Below are 19,787 nucleotides of genomic sequence, written 5' to 3'. Positions count from 1 at the left end.
GCGGTGGATGATGGTTATGAGGTCAGGGGGTCACTGGCAGAGAGCTGTGGGAAATAACTGATGGCAAGAGAAGAATGGGGGGGGGGTGCAGCAGGACCGAGGAGGAGGAGCAGAACTATTGTGAGAGCTTAGGAATGAAACAGCATGTGGGGATTGAGGACCGATGAAAGGGAATCCAGACTCCTGCTGGAATCCAGACTCCTGCTCTTCGGGAGAAAAGCAAGTAGGCAAGGAGGCTACCGGTTGGTCAGGTCACAGGAAAAGCAAAAAAGGAAAAGCACAGGGAAAGGAGGGTCTACTCAGCAGTGCTTTGAGAACCACCACTGTAAGGTACTGGCTGTTCAGATACTGCCCAAGACATTTTGATGCCCAAGGTAGAAAATCCAATTGGCACAGCTACCTACTAATAATCTAATGGACATGGGGGTGCACCTCAGCAGGAAAGTTCTTCTGCCTAAACGTAGATGAAAGCAGTGGGAGCTCGGTTCCCAGTTCTGTCACCGGGACTTGCGCAGAAGAACTTCCCCAGTGAATTGTGCCACATGGGCCAGGTGTATCTCCCACATGGCCACCTTTAGCAGTGCATGGAATCCACTGTCTGTGGCACTGGCTCATCTTGCCTCCTGCAGAGCACAGGGGAGGTGTAAGAGGCAGGGAGGAAACGAGGACCCTCCCCTTTCCACCCGCCTCCCAGCAGATACTTTCATATTTCATGAAATTTCATGAAATTATTCCAGCCTGGTCTCTCCTGGGGTGCAAAAGAGCAGGTAACAAGAGGCACATGTGGCTGCCATGTGATTGAACTCCTGACATATAATTTCCTTGTTCTATTGATCCAGCAATTTGGCACACTAGGCCATACACACTCATTGCGTGGGCGGGTGAATTGGGAATGATTTCTGCAAGGTGGGGTGGGGAAGAAGGTTGGAAGAGATGGAGCTGTTTTCTTACGCTTTCCTTTTTCTTCTTTCTACAGTAAGGTTTCTCTAAACTCTTGAGTTACCACGGAACTCTGGGGAAACGATTATTCCCTCCTGCAGTTGTTGATTGGCTGCCTACAGATTCCAAACAAGAGGAGAAGGTTCTGGGCGACACTGAGCCTGGGGGGTAGGCAGAGAAGCAGAGGATTTTGGTGTCCTGTAGGCACTGAAGAAAGAGAGGGAGAGAGAGGGAGAGGGAGAGCACTCATTGGCCTGAAGCTCAGGTGTTTGGTGACAGAAGTCTGGTATTGCTCCCAGGGCTTTCATTCTGCGCACCATTCCACTTCCCCATTTATCCTTTATTCATCCAGGAGAGTCAGAGCAGTGTGGGGTTAAGAGAAGGTTATCTTCTTTTCATTTCTTTTTCTTGAGAGAGAGACAGCAAGCAAGCAAGCAAGCAACCTGAGAAGTAGTACCAGTAAATAAAAATGCTTCTTGCTTATCTCACCTCCTTAAAATTTATTATTTATTTTCAACATATATCCTCTGCCTCTGTACTTGATGCTGTGTAAAAATAAAATATAAAAAGCCAGTTACAACAACAGTTTAAAACGCAACAAGGGAACCAGTCGCACAAATATACAGAGCCTCTCAAAGAAAAGCAGCTGAAATAGACAAAATGCCCAAACCGCTATCACTAAAACTAGCAGTAAATCAGTAATCACAGTGGCCAGCAATTCAGGAAAGCAACTTTTGCTGACCAGAGGCTCTGAGGAAATGTGTCTTACATTTCCTCACAAAATCCAGGAGGAATGGGCATAGGTTGACATCCTCAAAGAGGTGGCTCAATATTATCCGGCATACAGCTGCAAAGAGTAATAAGGATCCTATTACTATACGTGTACTAGCTTTCCGTACAGACAAAGCTGGGTGTTAGTACATAATAACTTTAAAAGGCAGGAGGAAGGACACATACAGGTTGCAGCAGAAGGACATCCTTCTGTCTTTTTTTTCTAGTTTCTGTGTGTTCTGTAAAAAAAGAAAAGATATAAATTTAAAAGATATATAAGAGGAAAAGCCAGACAAAGATCAAAGGAGGGTTATGGATCAAAAGAGTGAAAAACAAAGAATGCAGAAAGAGCAGAGGGGGAAGGAATAAAAAGGAAAAGGATTTGGAGCGTGGACCCTCCCCATGGCAGTACCTTCCGGACATTCCTTCTATAGTTCTCTCCTATTTCCTCCCGGAAGTAGATGAGACAGGCACTCCTTTGCAGCAGCCTTGTGCATGCTCCTCTGTACTGTCTCCAGATCCCAAGGTGGAGGAGGCACAATGAATCGCGGCGGAGGCAGCAGCCCCATGGAGGAACTCTCAAAGGCTACCCTGCACAATAACTCGCTGTGGTGGCTGGCTTGCGGGCTCCTTGCCCTGCTGGCCAACTCCTGGATAATCCTCAGCATCACAGCCAAGCAGCAGAAGCACAAACCCCTGGAGCTTCTGCTGTGCTTCCTGGCGGGGACTCACATCCTCATGGCTGCCGTGCCGCTCACCACCTACGCGGTGGTGCAGCTGCGCCGCGAGTCCTCCGACTACGACTGGAACGAGAGCATCTGCAAGGTCTTCGTCTCCACCTATTACACCTTGGCCTTGGCCACATGCTTCACTGTCGCCTCCTTGTCTTACCACCGCATGTGGATGGTGAGGTGGCCTGTCAACTACCGCCTGAGCAACGCCAAGAAGCAGGCCCTGCACGCCGTGATGGGGATCTGGATGGTGTCCTTCATCCTCTCCACACTGCCTTCCATCGGCTGGCACAACAATGGGGAGCGGTACTACGCCAGCGGCTGCCAGTTCATCGTCAGCAAGATAGGCCTGGGCTTCGGCGTGTGCTTCAGCCTCCTCCTCCTCGGAGGCATCGTCATGGGTTTGGTTTGTGTGGGCATCACTTTCTACCAGACCTTGTGGGCTCACCGAAGGCACCACAGATGCCACCACCTGAGAGCGGAGGAAGCCTCCTCTGCTTGCCCGTCTTCGGCTCACACCACCTTCAACGTGCCAACTATCGTGGTGGAGGACGTGAGGGGCAAACGGCGGTCGTCGCTGGATGGATCTGAATCTGCCAAGACTTCCATGCAGATGACCAATCTCATCAGTGCCATCGTTTTCCTCTACGACACGCTGACCGGGGTGCCCATTTTGGTAAGAAATACCCCTTCCTCCTCTTTTCAATTGTCCTAGAGCAGTGTTATAGGGTGGGGTAGTACCTCTGGTGGGGGACACACATCATGCTCCTTCTGGGGTAGTTTGTCCACTTTTGGTCCCATTCTGCACTCTCTCACCTGTGGCTCCTAGAAGCTGCCAGCATGCGACAGTGGCCACACTCCAGGAACGGCTTCGACCGGCCGGCTAAACCAGGTGAGGGTAGCCAATGGGTCTCAAACCCATGCGAAGACAGACTTCAGCAGACTGAGTGAATGAGAACAATAGTGGGTCCAACGGTCAAGAAAGCAGTACTGTACTATAAAGGGAAATGAGGGATGGATGGGGCTCATCAACCTGGAAAGGTAGCCCATTTAGGAGAAGGAAGCTCTGATCCTAAACCTCCACTGCTTTGAGGAATATATTTGGCTGAAGAAAAGGCTAAGGAGTAAACCCTACACAAATCTGGAGTGGCATCCCTAAGCCAGTTGGATGGCACCTTGTACGCAAGCCAGTGCCAAACCTATTGCTCTGCTTTTCTTTGACCACATAAGTGAGTCTGAGAGAGGGGTCTTGCCATACGGGTAGCCCAGGACCTCCATATGCACCACCCAAGCTTGCACCACCCTTGGAGGTCACTTCGGTTTGACTTCACCCCTGGAGGTGCACTCCACTGTCTTTTGAGACAATGGATGCTAACATCAGTTTCCTGACTTTGAACCTTTAGGAAACACTTTCTGCACTGACACGTTTGCAGTGAACCTTTGAGACTCCAACATGGGCTGGGCTCCCTGTATTTTGCAGAGGATATGGGGACATAACTCATGTGGGGCATGTGGCCAAGTTTCTTAGCCCTCCCCATTGCAATGTGTCCACTAGAATTCACCCCAAAACACTCCACTGCATCTAAGCATCTCAGGGGCAGATCAGTGTTGATGCACAAGGTGTTTTCAGAGAACCCTGTTTGCCACTATTGATCATCTCACTGAGGAATCCCCAGTTAGCTTCCAAGGAACACCAGTATTCCCTGAAACACAGCTTGAAAACCACAGTTTTAGAAAGTCAACAACAACCTCCCTGCCTCATTTTTAGAGAGAAAAATGAGCATAGTTCAACATAGGCATTGTTGGCCTTGATGTAAAGATAAAGGTAAAGGGACCCCTGACCGTTAAGTCCCGTTGCGGATGACTCTGGGGTTACGGTGCTCATCTTGCTTTACTGTCTGAGGGAGCCGGTGTTTGTCTGCAGACAGTCATATGGCCAGCATGACAAAGCCGCTTCTGGCAAAGCAGAGCAGCGCACCGAAACGCCATTTACCTTCCTGCCAGAGCAGTACCTATTTATCTACTTGCACTTTGACATGCTGTCGAACTGCTAGGTGTGCAGGAGCAGGGGCAGAGCAATGGGAGCTCACCCCGTCATGGGGATTTGAACCACCGACCTTCTGAGCGGCAGGCCCTGGGCCAGGCATCCCCCAAACTGCAGCCCTCCAGATGTTTTGGCCTACAACTCCCATGATCCCTAGCTAACAGGACCAGTGGTCAGGGAAGATGGGAATTGTAGTCCAAAACATCTGGAGGGCCGAAGTTTGGGGATGCCTGCCCTAGGCTCTGTTGTTTAGGCTTTGATGTACGCACACAATTATTGTGTCCTGCTATTGCCTCTGATCAAACAGGTCTAGGGGGATTTTGAAGAACTGAAGAAATTTACAAAAAACTCCTTACCAAAGACAAGAGTGAGATGCGTACACCACAAGGCACAGTGCATGTGCTGTTTTGCTTTATAAACTGAAGAAAACCATCTGTTTCCAGCCTCAGGTTGCATTTATATACTCCTCCAACTAGCCTCTAGAGGGCATAATCTCTGTCCTGGCTCCCCAGTTCCTGTTAGGATTGACAGATCAAAAGAACTTTTAAAAAAGGAGCAAACACATACACATAAAGAGATGCTATTTTTCTGAAACGTGGGCCTTTGATATTTTGAAATAACGTTATCTTGAAACAACAGGCAGCCTAAAGGACTTGTGGATTATATCATAGGTACCTAAGCTATTTCCCCCCCACCTGTTCGGCTTCTCTAAGCTTTGATGTCCATCTCTTTTGGCACCCCTTGACAAATTAACTTACATGCTTCGGTGAGTGCACACACATCACACACAGCCATGCAATCTCTGTCCTCAGGCCCCGTCTACTGGACCTGCAGAGTTTACCAAGCAGGCCCCAATTGTCACAGTTCTGCTGCAGAAGGAGCCTGTTATACATTAGCAAAATGCAAAGCTGGTGCTAGACTTTAGGGGGCATTTGGCACCGGGGTTGTCAATAGGCCTCCCAGCCAGGGAAAGATCTATCTGTAGTCTTGGTCCTACTGAAACTATAGTTCCATAAATATATATAACGTAGGTGTTATGGCTATATAGGCTGTATAGGCATTTCTGGTATAATTAAACATGCCGAGCAGCCACCAAGGATGGGAGCTGAGTTTGGCTTCCATTTGAATTTCTGAAATCCATTTCTGAAATCACCTCTGGAGGCCTGGTGGGAAGGATGCTAAGTGGCAACACAGCAGGGCCCTTTAGGGCTCCCGGGGCCCTTAGTCAATGCCCAAGCCAGCTGACCTTTGGCACCAGGCTTGACAAAAGGCATGGTGCATGTGGAGGGAAGCCCTTTATTGTACAAGGAGCACTGGGGAAGCAAGGACTGGCAACTGGGGCAAAGAGATTCTGCAGGATCCTTTAGTGGAAGATAGGTCGGTGTGTGCTAGAATTAGGGGGTGCCCTAACTTTAGCTGGGGCCCCATGAGCAGCACTTTCCTCTATATAAGTGAATGGGAACTATTGTTCGGAAGAAAGTAAAGAGGTGTATCCCATGGGGCACCACTGGGTGGGTGCTAAACCTGCCTTGGTGACCCCAGTAATCTGGGCAAGAGGCGGGTTCGACCTGCTCTCAGATATATCCCATTGCAGGCCGAGCCTCACTTATTTGCATTGCCCGATGGCCTTCATAGGTACAGCTCCGTTATGAGTTTGGCTCTTTCCTTTTCTGGGGAGTGTGATCAAAACTTGTGTGTATCCAGGGCCGGCTCTTCATAGCCCCCCGGTGGCGCAATGCACCATGGCGCGGGGCTGGTAAGCTGGGCGCCGGCCCGGAAAGGAGGGTGCCGCGCGGAAACCAATTGCGCCCTGCGAGGGCGGGGCGGGTGGCGGAACGATCTCCGCTCCTCAGCACCAGGGTGCGCGATCTGCTCAAGACGGCCCTGTGTGTATCTGTTTCTGAGATACAAACATGCATTGCAATAATGCTTTCAACGTGAAAATAATAAATAAATAAATAAATAAATAAATAAATAAATAAATAAAACTAAAAAACAAAACAAGCATCAAGGCAGAAAATCAGTTTTGCAACATTTGCCCTCAGATACTTTTTCAGAAGTCCTGACTTTTCAGAGCAAATCGGAATTGCATTTTCCTTTTCATAAAATGTTCCCTCGGGTCCCTGTTGAGTGGCTATAAAGCCCAGAACTGCTTCTCTAGCCGGTGTTCTGGGGGCAGCGAGAACAGATGGAGTATGCCTGTTCATGAAAGTGGCAGGAAGAGACAGGACTGCAGTTGTCAGATTCAGTAAAGGTCCCTAGAATCCTTGTCAGTTTCAAGCACAGTTCATGCCCATGGATGTACATTCCAGCAATGGAGAGGGGAAGACAGAGCTTCTAATGATGTTTTCACTGTCTCTTAAGTAGCAGAAACTGTTAGCAAATGTAAGAGCACTACTGGGGCATGTGGTTGCCAGGGCTTAGCAGTTAGAATATCTACAATTGTCTGGCACAGTAGCAGAATATATGGACTGCAAATTAAAACACACACACACACACACACACATTAAATAAAAAGACCAAAAAGGTCTGGCAACATGAATTTTGATGCACTACTTTGGTAACATTTGTGTAACCACATCCCACACCTAATTTGTGATTTAGAATGGTGGAGTTGCTGAAAATCTTAGTTTCCCAAAGAAAGGGGTCGGCAAACTTTTCCAGCAGGGGGCAGCTCCACTGTCCCTCAGATTTTGTGGGGGTCTGGACTATATTTTGGATGGAAAAATTGAACAAATTCCTATGCCCCACAAATAACCCAGAGATGCATTTTAAACAAAAGGGCACATTCTACTCATGTAAAAAAACATGCTGATTCCTGGACCATCTGCGGGCTGGATTTAGAAGGCGATTGGGCTGGATCCGCCCCCCGGGGCTTAGTTTGCCTACGCATGCGCAAAGACAAAGTCTTGATCAGCCATTGCTCTTTACATTATTCTTGCAATGATTAGCATTTGTTTGTTTTTTTAAAGTGCTGTGTTAGTTCTTGTTTGCAACGAATCAAGTTGCCTGACCATTGCCATGAGCAGAAACTGAAATGCTGCGAGACAGCATTTAACTCATTGATCTGATTGCATGGAGGTGCACAAATTCAGTTCCTCCTGTGGTGAACTAGTTGAATGAGCTTTTTGCAGTGAGCACCAGGCACAGAATAAAGTCTCTGCTGTGAGTGGGGCAGGTATGTGAACTAGCTCACAAGGTACAATGCTTCCATTAATGTTAGGAATGATTGCCATGTTAATGCAGGAGCTTTGCCAAAAACATTTCACTTTTCAGCTACCAACTGCATTTTGCAGACACCTCTTATGGCCTACACACACCTTCTCACACAGCCCAAATAGAAGTTAAGGCAGGGGGTCCCAAACTAAGGCCCGGGGGCCGGATGCGGCCCAATTGCCTTCTCAATCCGGCCCGCGGACAGTCCAGGAATCAGCATGTTTTTACATGAGTAGAATGTGTCCTTTTATTTAAAATGCATCTCTGGGATATTTGTGGGGCATAGGAATCATAGAATAATAGATTTGGAAGAGACCACAAGGGCCATCCAGTCCAACCCCCTGCCAAGCAGGAAACACCATCAAAGCATTCCTGACAGATGGCTGTCAAGCCTCCACTTAAAGACCTCCAAAGAAGGAGACTCCACCATACTCCTTGGCAGCAAATTCCACTGTCGAACAGCTCTTACTGTCAGGAAGTTCTTCCTAATGTTTAGGTAGAATCTTCTTTCTTGTAGTTTGAATCCATTGCTCCGTGTCCTCTTCTCTGGAGCAGCAGAAAACAACATTTCACCCTCTTCTATATGACATGCTTTTATATATTTGAACATGGCTATATCACCCCTTAACCTTCTCTTCTCCAGGCTAAACATACCCAGCTCCCTAAGCTGTTCCTCATAAGGCATCGTTTCCAGGCCTTTGACCATTTTGGTTGCCCTCCTCTGGACACGTTCCAGCTCATCAGTATCCTTCCTGAACTGTGGTGCACAGAACTGGACACAGTATTCATAGGAATTCGTTCATATATTTTTTCTAAATATAGTCCGGCCCCCCACAAGCTCTGAGGGACAGTGGACCGGCCCCCTGCTGGAAAAGTTTGCTGACCCCTGAGTTAAGGGAAACTCTCAACAACGGCCATGGGAAATTAGTGTAGAAACAAGAGAATTTAAATGCTGCTCTGTTGGGTGCGAGAAACCATCATTTTTTCAGCACCCCCCAGTAAATCCCAATATGGGTTTTCCCAGTTTACTTTAGAACATATAAAATTCTCATCAGGGCCAGTCCACCCGCAAGGCTGCCTCAGGTGGCAGGAATGATACTGGCAGCAGATCTGGCCTGCAAAGAAGACATTACCTGCTGCTCCTGGCTCCCAGGTCCCCGATGTAGAGCTTTACTCACCCTTCTTCCATGCCCCCCCCCATTTTGTAGCTTGACTCAGGTGCAAAAATATCTTCAGCCGGCCCTGATTTCAGTGTAATTTATATGCCAAGAAGCATAAAATGTTAACAAACATCACACTGATGAAATGATACACCATGAAGCGAAACAACCCTCTCTTTAATCCGCTCCAAAACCACCATCAATTAACTCAAATATTATTTACGAATACGGTGGTTCCTCGGTTTATGAACTAAATCTGTCCCGGAAGTCCGTTCTTAAACCGAAACCGTTCTTAAACTGAGGCGCGCTTTCCCTAATGAGGCCTCCCGTTGCCGGTGCCCTTCCACCGTTCAGATTCCGTTCTTAGACTGAGTTCGAAAACCGGGACACTAATTCTGGTTTCGCGGCGTTCGTAAACCGAATCGTTTGTAAACAGGGCTATTCTTAAACTAAAGTACCACTGTATTAGCTTTGTCTGGTACATTCCGTAACATAGTTCACATGATTTAACATAATGGAATGGATAAATGAGCAAGATTATGCAAGCAATTGTTTATTTATAATGGCATTATTTAATGTATTTTTCCGTGTATAAGACTAGGTTTTTTTTTTATAAAAAAAACACCAAAACATTAGGTTTAAAATTGGGGCTCGTCTTGTACATGGGTAGTGCTGAGGGGTGTTTTCTTAATTTGGAGTCCTCAAAAATAGGGGGCGTCTTATATATGGGGCATCTTAGACTAAAAAGTACGGCATTTGCGCATTCACAACACAAGTCAATATTTTTTAAAGCAAGTGAGTGGCTTTCCACTTCTATTGCTTCTAAAAATGATCACTGCTTGTTATATGCAAACAAACAAATGTACAAAATACACAGAAGCCAGAGACTCAAGAGGGCAACCATTTCTCCTATGTAGTTTTCTTTCCCATGCCTGAAAAGACAGATGCTTAAAACACTTTGCGAAGGTGTGGAAGAAGGGAAGCATGTGTGGAAATGTCAAGTCGTGTGACAGAATGTAAACCACTTATGTGAACGATGGTGAGGAACATGGCGCAGGAGCCTAATGCACATATGAAGCTGAGTTATTTGGTGAGTGTGTGGGAGAGGGTTAAGCAGCAAGACCAGGGCCGGCTCAAGACATTTTGCCACCTGAGGTGAACTGCAAAATGGTGACCCCCTCCCTGCTGGGGAAGAAGGGATGAATCTGTATCAGGAACAAGTGGGGGGAATGAAGATTTACATCAGGATCTGCTGTCCCAGTGGATCTTGCCACCTGAGGCGGTAGCCTCACCTTGTCTCATGAGTGGGCTGGCCCTGAGCAAGACATTTTGCTTTAAACCACATCAGAGTTAAAAACTGGCAGTGATCTACCCCCTTTTTTGGGATTCAGGTCAAAGTTGTTGAGCTTGTTTTAGGAAGGATGAAGGCCATTTTTGGGGCGTTCAGGTCAAAGTTGTTGAGTTTTTTCAGGGAGGAGGTAAAATGTTGAGCTTTTTTTAGGGGGGCCACAGTTGTTCAGCTTCTTTGGGGGGAGCCAGTGATCTACCAGTGATCTATCACAGACGTCCAGTGATCTACCGGTAGGTTGGACATGCCTGGTTTAGGTGATATGCCATTTCCGGGGCATGTATAGAAAATTCCTGTATACTTTGAGGTGCTGGTAGGTAGCGTTGGGCATTAAATGCTACAGTGCAGCACTGTTGCTGCTTGGGTAAATGACCTGTGGTCGCTCTTTCAGCTTTTCTTCTGTGTGTATTGGGTGGGTGGGGGGAAACCTGTCTCCAGACTTAGCTGGGAATAGGGAGCCTGATTGTGGAATGTTACTCACAATGTCCCCATCCTCCTTTCCTTTCTGTTTACAGGTGGTGAGCTTCTTCAGCCTACGCTACGACACGGCACCCACCTGGATGGTGCTGGCTGTGCTCTGGTGCTCCATGGTGCAGACGCTGCTGTTGCCATCCTTCATCTGGTCCTGCGAGCGCTACCGGGCTGACGTCCGTACTGTGTGGGAGCAATGCGTGGCAATAATGTCAGAGGAAGACGGGGAAGACGGTGAGCTGCTCCAATCCTGTGTTCTCTCTATGCTAGAGGATGCTCTGTGTTCTTCCTTCCTTCCTTCCTTCCTTCCTTCCTTCCTTCCTTCCTTCCTTCCTTCCTTCCTTCCTTCCTACCTTCCTACCTTCCTTTCTACCTTTCTTTCTTTCATGTGCAGCTATGGCTAGGTTTTTTTCCCCATTTTCATTCTTTTATTTATATTTTATACATTTATTTACATTTTTAATACCGTACATTCTTTCTTTAAAAATATTATTATCGGCAAAGTAATAATCATAAATAAATAAGAATAAACGTGTGCATCCTACCCCCGAGACCGTTCCATTGTAATTATCCAACCTCCCCAAATTTCAACACCTCTTGCAATGGTTTGAGCCCTTTCCATTTTAACAGTACAAATTCTACAAATACCTTCCATATCTCCTCAAAATCATTTCTCCTGCATATTCCCCGTCTTGCCCGAATGGCACGTGTTAATTTATCATTAATAGCTACACCCCACACCTCTTTATACCATTCTTCCATTTTTTATTCTGCTTGCCCCTTCTACTTCCTGGCTATAATAATTCGTGCAGCTGTCAATAAATTTGTGAGCAAGGCCTTCAAAGCCTGTGAACATTCCACCCCATCGTAAATTGATAATAATGCTACCTCAGGACTTTTGGTCAGCTTTAACCCAGTGATTTCTGTTATCTCCTTAAAGACCTTTTGTGTTCTTTCTTTCTGCATTCTCTCTCTATAGCTGCATTCTCTCTCTATAGTTTTTGCCACTCTATAGTGGCAAAACTCTGGAGAGGGTGGGGATGGAAAAAGAACAATGGACAACACTTTGTGGGATCTGCTGCTGGAATTGGGGGCAAATTAGTCAGGAGATCCATGACTGAATTTCCCATATTTGTTTGCATTTTGAAAAATAAACACAGGCATGTGTGGGGCTGCAGAACTGAGGGTTCAGGGGTTCACCCCCCCACATTTTCCCCAATCTAAATTCCCACAGTGGAAAACATACATATACCATATTGTCCCCCCCCCTCCCACAGCTGCATCTACCTTTTCCAAAACAGCATAGATCTGATCACAGATCACCCAGCGTCGCAGCCAATTTAGTCCCTAGCTAATGGAAGATGGTTGGAACAAAATGGGCTCCTCTTCCAGACGAGCCAGAATCGTAGTTAAATTCATGGTGATTGCATCAGTTGCTGTTGAAAGACCAGAAAAACATCATTAAAAGCATCAAGCAGTTTAAATAGCAGTATAGGTATAGGCAGATAAAACTGAATGTATTGAGGCAAAGAAAAAATTGTGTTTGCAGAGGTTTTCTTCTTGACCCAAAAAAGGGTCATGCATCACAAAAAGAGGCAAAAGAGGTCACAGATTTGCATTGTTATTTTTTTGTATATTAGCTTACATAGATTGATGCAAATCTGGAAGTAGTTACTATAATTTGAATAGAAATACAGTGTGATGCATAGTGAGCAGGTACGTTTTGTCCCTGCTGTCTGCTGCTCTCCTTCCCAGAGTTTATTATAATCTTCAAAACCATGGGCCAGATTATATCACCTGACCTCTCAATGGACCAACTAGGACAGGGGTTACCAAACTTTTTCAGCAGGGCCTTGTGCAGGGCCAGACTACAATTTTTTTGTGGGCAGGGGAATGAACGAATTTCTATGCCCCACAAATAACCCAGAGATGGATTTTAAATAAAAGGACACATTCTACTCATGTAAAAAACATGCTGGTTCCTGGACCGCCCGTGGGCTGGATTTAGAAGGCGATTGGGCTGGATCCGCCCCCCCCCCCGGGTCTTAGTTTGCCTACCCATTAACTAGGAGATAAAGGCTTTGAACCTGTCTTCATTATTTAAAATGAATATAAAAGTAAAGAGTCGTGTAAGAGTCTAACCACAGTCACAGGTGGAAATCTAGTTTTTCATTACAGACATACACTCCCATCACGCTGCATAACGGGTCAGCCCTCAGCTTTGCCCTTACTCTCATGCATCCAATTTTTGTTTTAAAGTAGCACATGTATATTTGTTTGTTTATATCTCTATTCATCATCTTAGGAAACAATCACATTCCTTTAATAAAAAAAACACCTGTTGCAACATTTTGGAATTGTACGTCCAGATTGGAACTTTCATGATGCTAGCTGGATGTTACTTCAGTCGCTTTCACCATCTTTGTAGAAAAGTGCTTTCAGAGCTTATTCCAGTAGAGAAATGTGCATGGGCGTACCCAGCACGGGGCAGGGGGGGCAGCTGCCCCCCTAGAAGCAGGGCCGGCGCAGCCGTGGGCGAGAGCGGCGCTGTCGTCGGGGCTGGTGGGCAGAGGCGGAGCACAGCCCGGCGGAGCGCGAGTTCGGCGTTCCCGCCCACCGTGCCGCGCCCTCCCTCCAGCTCCCCGTCGCGCCCTCCGGCAAGGCCAAGTGCAGCGGGGAACCAGAGAGCGCAACGGGAAGCTGGAGGGCACGGCGCGGCGGGCAGGAATGCCGAACTCGCACTCTGCTGGGCTGTGCTCCGCCTCTGCCCACCAGCCCTGCCGGCAGCGCTGCTCTCGCCCATGGCTGCACGCTCCGCCGGGGTCCTGACCATAGTGCACCGGGGGCAGCCTGGCAGGCCAGGGCGAGCACCCTGGCTGCGTGCTGTCAGCAGAGCCCCGGCGCCTAGGTGAGACCGGAGTCAGTTTCACCTGGGCTCCGTACTCCGTAGTCCTGCCCACGTTCCCACTTTGTGGCCCCTCCCGTGCCTTGGCCCCGCCCCTTGCCCCCCCACCCTGTTTCTCATATTTTAAGACATACCCATAAAATAAGCCATAGCAGTATTTTTAAGCATTCAAGGAATATAAGCCATACCCCGAAAATAAGACATAGTGATAGGCGCAGCAGCAATGCCGGCCGCGGCAGGAGGAGGAAAAAATAAATATAATATGAGAAACACGGTAGTTTTGATCCTGCGTACGCCCCTGGAAATGTGTGCATTTAAACTTAGTATGATAAGGCCACTTTTAAACACGCCCCCACCATACTAAAAATGTTGGCTCTGCCTTTAAATGTAAGACGGTCTGTTTCCTCTTACGTAAACAGTGATTCCTAGCATTTTTTGGGGAGGGGGGGATCAAGTACATTGCATTGACCATCCCAATGCTCCTAGGTAACATACCCCATGACCATGCCATCTCTGTCCAAAATCCACATGTTTCCTTTAAAACACCGATAAAAGTGACAGCGGATTCACACTGTGGCACGGTCAGATCCAGACAGGTTTTCCTTGTGCACATACCGTAGTCGACTAGAAATTGCAAGCTATTTCCCATAAGCACAGATTATAAGCAAGGCTGCATTGTGGGAAACTCGACATGCAAGCCCAACTCATGACAGGCTTGCGGCAATAGATGCCACAGTCGTGACAAACCACTTAGAAAACCAGCTCGCCACAAATGAACACTATAAACTCCTCAAAGTGCAAGAATCCAGATGTTCCATGCCTGCATAGGTCCATAGGTCTGCCCTCTGTCTGTTTGAGGGGGGGAACGAGGAGGAGGAGGAGGAGGAGGAGGAGCGAAAATGTGGCAAGACATTCTTGTCGTCCTCTAGATGGCACTGGTGACGAATACGGCGACGGGAGGATCTGCAAAGTGCGATTCGATGCCAATGGTGCTGCATCTATGAAACGGGACCCCAGGGATGCTAAGCTACTGCCGGTGCATCACATGCTGTTGCCCCACGACAGGGTACACTACCTGCAGGTAGGCAGCAGTCCCGTTCTTCCTGGTCTGCTCTGCAAGGGTTTGGCTGTTGGTCTGGGACATGACAAGATCAGGCCTGCCAACATTTGAAATGTACAAACCAACGTTCTGTTTATTTTATATTGCTCACTGAAAAACTCCTCTATGCATGATGTTGCCTTGAATCGGATCCACCTAGCAGAGGCAGGCGGTTTCCTTAGCCCTCTTCCCTGAGATGCTAGGGAACAGAACATCTGCACGCAAGCAGACTTCCACCCAGAATTGAAAAGGGAGAAAGATTGGACTCACCCAAGGTGTTAGGGAAGGGGCAGTACCTCTGGTGGGGGACACATCATGCTCCTTCTGGGGTAGTTTGTCCACCTTTGGTCCTCACCCTGCATCCAACCCTCCTAGAAGTGGCTCCTAGAAGCTGTCAGGATATGACAGCAGCCACACCCTGGGAAATGACTTTGACTGACTGGCTAAACCAGGTGAGGGTAGCTGGTGAGTTAGGGACTTCCCCTGCATGGAAAGACAATATCCATAGTGCGTCAAACGGTCCACTGCACTATCAACTGCAGGTCATTACCTGGTCATTACACACATTACCTGGTCTGTGTGTGTACACACAAATGGTGGGGAATACTGTACCATTATTTCTGGGTGCACCACAGGGGGGGAAACCAACGCGGAAATTTATGTAGGGGTGAACATTTGAGGGAGAGCTGAGAGATCGCTTTGCTTTAGGAGTGTGAGCTTTATTGACCCCTTCTCTCCTTAGAAAAACAGAGCAATGTAACTGATCTGTAGAAAAGACTTCACAGCATGAAAAAAAGAGACAATGCACGTACTTTTGTAAATCGAGAAGATCTTTAATAAAAGTTATTTTTAACAAAGAAAAACTGAGCAAGGAAGAACTAAGCAGCCAAAAGGTCCTCCAGACTCCCTTACTAACACGGTTCAGGACTACAAATCTGTGTTAGTAAAACACTTGGGTTTTCTTTGTTTTATAGCCCCCAAAAGCACATAATGTAAAACAAAACCAGAAAAGCCAGGAGGAGGGGTGTGTTTCACATTTTCTTTACAAAGTGGTGTTACGGGGCAGGTGTGTGTTGCTCGCTAAGACTCGCATACCCAAAGCATTTCTATGAAATTTGCATAGCCGCAGTACTTGAGGCAAATGCATCAGAGATAGTGGCATTACCTGTTGGGAAAACTGTGTTTTCCCAGCTGCCTGGAATTACCTTTTGAGAGCTGATACCTTAGCAACAGGGACGCGGGTGGCGCTGTGGTTTAAACCACAGAGCGTAGGGCTTGCCGATCAGAAGGTCAGCGGTTTGAATCCCTGCGACGGGGTGAACTCCCATTGCTCGGTCCCAGCTCCTGCCAACCTAGCAGTTTGAAAGCATGTCAAAGTGCAAGTAGATAAATAGGTACTGCTACAGTGGGAAGGTAAACAGTGTTTCCATGTGCTGCTCTGGTTCGCCAGAAGCGGCTTGTCATGCTGGCCACATGACCTGGAAGCTGTACGCCGGCTCCCTCGGCCAATAACGCGAGATGAGCACCGCAACCCCAGAGTCGGTCACGACTGGACCTAATGGTCAGGGGTCCCTTTACCTTTACCTTACCTTAGCAACCCAGTCTACCCCTGGCATAAGCCATTTTGGCAAGTGTTCTCTCTCTGTCTCTGTCTCTCTGTGGCATTGGACCTACCCAGTGCTATTTTTCTAGAAAAAGAGGTGCTGGAACTCACTATGAATGCCTCCCTTGTTCTCTTATAATGGCAATAGCACCCACCTGAGAGCAGCGGCGTAGCAAGCCGCCACGACACCCGGGGCGGCAAATTGCCATGTACGCGCAGGGGGGGGGGTGCACAGCGTCGCTACGTAACAACGCATGTGTGTTACGTAATGACGCATGCGTCGTTACGTGGCGGGGTATCGGCGCCCCCTGGCAACTCCAAAGCTGTGCGCTTCCAGCTTCAAACTCCCAAAGCCCGCTTGGCGTGGCGGGTGGGGTGCCACTTGGCGCCCCCACCCACGTGACTCCCAAGCCTAGCCTCCAGCCTCCCGGTAAAGTCCGCTTGGCGCCAAATGGACTTTTTACCGGGAGGCTGGAGGCTCGGCTTGGGGGTCCCGAGTGGAACATCCAGCTCCCATCACCCCCCATTGCGACGCCCCTGCCTGAGAGGAAAAAAGCCTATATATTGCATGCCGTCCAACCTCCTTTCCCCCTGGCTCTCACCTCCTTCTTTCCTTCCAGGTCCCTCTCTCCCGGAGGATGTCCCACGACGAAACCAACATCTTCTCCTCCCACCGCTCCTCGCCTTCCTTCCTCCACAAGTGGTCCTCATCCGACGACATCCGTGTGCCTACCCCTCACAAGCACGGAGGCGTCCCCAGCTTCCTGCTCCCGGAGCTCCGCAGCTACCACCACCACCACCGCCGTCACCGGCCTCCCGAGGACGAGTTCACCACCCTCCGGCAGTTCCTGGAAGCCGGGTTGGTGTCCCGGGGACCTGCCTCGGGGTCTAGCGCCTGCTTCTTCCGCGACGAGATCACCACCTTCATCGATGAGACGCCGGTGCCCTCCCCGCACAGCAGCCCGCGGCACTCGCGCCCGCCGCTCGCGGCTCAGCGAGACAGGCACCACTCTCTGGATGGCACCGAGCAGGAAGATGGCCCCGAGAGGGATCGGCGGTGTTCACTGACTGGTGGGGAAAACCTATACCTCTACAGCGGAGAACAGGAGCCTGGGAGACGGACCTTGGCAGCTCAGGAAGCACGGGGTTTCCAGGAGCTCGGCCTATGAAACGGCAGCAAAAAGCATTTGCTGGGCTCTGGATTTTTAAGCAAAACTCGACGTGTCTCCCTGGGACCCAAGGGGTATTTTTAGGTCCTTGTGTTTCTCACCATGTTGGCAGAGGAGGGGGGGGGGTGCCCACAGCGGGGCCCTGATGTGGTGGGGAAGGAGAACCAGCTTTGTTCGAAGGAGCCACGGAGCCCTGCATCCAGGTGGCAAAATGTGAGCACAGACCACCGCAGTTCATCGGAGGGCACTTTTTTCTCCAGTTCCACCCCCTCAGTAGCATTGTTAGTGCCACACGCCCCTCCCTTTTCTTAGCTCCACCCATTATGAGAAACGCTTGTCGTCGGTTGCCAAGTGTGGGACAGGAAGGTATTAAAAAGAAATCTATATTTGGAGTGTCAACATCTGCCTGGCTTTCTCTTCTTTCTCTTTTTAAAGTGTGTTCACAGTGTTTGTGGTTTTGTTTTTAAGTGATTCGGGCATGCCTTTATCTAGGGCTAAGCCCCACTGAAAACAACTGAGACTTACTTCTGAGTAGGTACTACTTAAAGAGACTCAACAGCCAACTGAGAAGAGAGGATTCCAAGACGGAGAGTCCCGGTGCCAAGAGATGACACATGCATGTAATACTGAGCATGCTGCGCTCCATTTCAAAATGCTCCACACACGCTATTTCAGTCCTCCTTGCGGCAGGCATGCTGTGGCGGGCTGGTAACATCACCCCCATGTTACAGATGAGTTTGGCTATCTTAACAGAGGTTGTCAAGAAGAAAGATGGAAATCTTCTCCATCACTAGCCATAAGGAAAGCATGGTTTCTCTGTATGTAGCTTTTGCAGTGGCGTAGCGAAGGTTGCTGGTGCCAGGGCAAGGCAAATATTGCACACACACCCGGGTAGACTGGGCAGCCTTATGCAACTTAGGACCCCAATCCCTCAAGAACTGCCTCTGCCCACATGAACCAACCCAGACCCCACGTTCTCCACGAGGCCCTTCTGCATGTGCCCCCTCAAGAGTGATGCAGTGGGTGGCAACACAAGAACGGGCCTTTTCAGTGGTGCCCCCCCCCCCATTTATGCAGTGCTTTCCAGGGAGGCATGTCTGGTGCCATCGCTAACTGTTTTAGGCACAAGGCAAATGTGTTCTTGTTCACCCAGGACTTTGGGGGTCTTAATTTTAGTGGGGGGAGGCAGATTTGGATCTGTCTATATAAATATATATATAATTTATTTGAGGCTGCTATGCCCTTGTTCCTTAACCCTTTTTAATGTTCGTTTTTTGTAAGTTGTTTTGAGCTTCATTTGGAGGGGGGAGTAATTAACAAATCACCTCAGCCAAATAATAATAATCACCTCAGCCAAAACTTAATTGAGATAAGACAAGCTGTACTTTAGTTCAAACACCTTAGAATATATGAGAGCTCATGCCCTCTTTTAATCCTTAATGTAACATTATCAGATTATTTTGTGCTAGTAATGTCCAATTCTCATTGATTTTAAAGCCCAGAGGGAACCATTAGTCTGATGTAGTCTGCCCTCTTATGTAACCCAGACCACAGAAATTCACTCAGCCGTTCCTGCACTGAAGCCAGAATTCTTGGGAGGAACTGAAATTCCAAAGGTATGTATTCTATCAAAGTGTGAGCCATTAGAGTCCTTTAAGACCTCAGACCATTTATTTGAAGCTGATTTCCATTGCTGGCAACTTAATTTTATTCTCAAGTGTTTTGAGTTTGTACTGGATCTCATGCATATCTTTTTGGAGATATAAAAATATATCCACCCATAATCACATCACACAACTCATTTATTTCACTGAACTCTCAGGCCATCTCAAAACTTCAGGAGGGTTGTGTATGTTAAAAAATTAAGACCTTCGGCACACATTGTCGAAATGTAGCCCCACTGTCTTAAGGGAAGAAAAGTTTGTTCACCCTGTTTTATTATTTTTAATGTATGCCGATCTCCTTAGGAAGAGCGGGATTTAAATTATTTTCAACATATACATACATATGTATATACATCTATTCATGCGAAGTGTGGCGTAGTGGTTAGAGCGGCAGGCTGGGACCTGGGAGGCCCGGGTTCAAATCCCTGCTCAGCCAATGAGCTCACTGGGTGACCTTGGACCAGTCACTGCATCCGCCTAACCTGCCTCACAGGGTTGTTGTGGGAATAAAACAAAGGCAGGGAGAACCAAGCATTCCACCTCAAGCTTCTTGGGGGAAAAGTGGAATGCAAATGCAATAAATAAATGATACACCAGGGCTCCTGGCAATCTGAAACAGGAGCCTTGCAATCCTAACTGGGAATTTGAACCTTGGGGCCCCTTTTTT

General features: G+C 48.1%; 1 protein-coding gene and 1 long non-coding RNA gene across 4 annotated transcripts; one reads left to right on the top strand and one right to left on the bottom strand.

The window, feature by feature from the left end:
* Positions 1–1,429: 1,429 nt before the first annotated feature.
* Positions 1,430–12,137, bottom strand: LOC148683391 (uncharacterized). 3 transcript variants are annotated; one of them, XR_015947199.1, is made up of 3 exons: positions 11,968–12,137; positions 10,691–10,863; positions 1,430–1,949 (listed from the first exon to the last, which is right to left on the bottom strand). It is a non-coding gene; the product is annotated as an uncharacterized LOC148683391 (long non-coding RNA). The 3 variants fall into 3 exon arrangements; XR_015947198.1 differs by having other exon boundaries at positions 10,766–10,863; XR_015947200.1 differs by lacking the exon at positions 1,430–1,949 and adding an exon at positions 3,157–5,000 and having other exon boundaries at positions 10,766–10,863.
* Positions 2,229–17,981, top strand: GPR162 (G protein-coupled receptor 162). The gene is made up of 4 exons (XM_035097236.3): positions 2,229–3,117; positions 10,725–10,914; positions 14,515–14,666; positions 16,908–17,981. Exons 1-4 carry the CDS (start codon positions 2,251–2,253, stop codon positions 17,454–17,456), a joined length of 1,758 nt encoding a protein of 585 aa, XP_034953127.2. The 5' UTR covers positions 2,229–2,250; the 3' UTR covers positions 17,457–17,981.
* Positions 17,982–19,787: the final 1,806 nt, after the last annotated feature.

The sequence above is a fragment of the Zootoca vivipara genome, chromosome 15, assembly GCF_965207765.1.
Source record: "Zootoca vivipara chromosome 15, rZooViv2.hap1.1, whole genome shotgun sequence".
Classification (NCBI taxonomy): Eukaryota; Metazoa; Chordata; class Lepidosauria; order Squamata; family Lacertidae; genus Zootoca; species Zootoca vivipara.
Note: the sequence above shows the minus strand (reverse complement) of the source record. Positions and strands in the feature narration are given on the sequence as shown.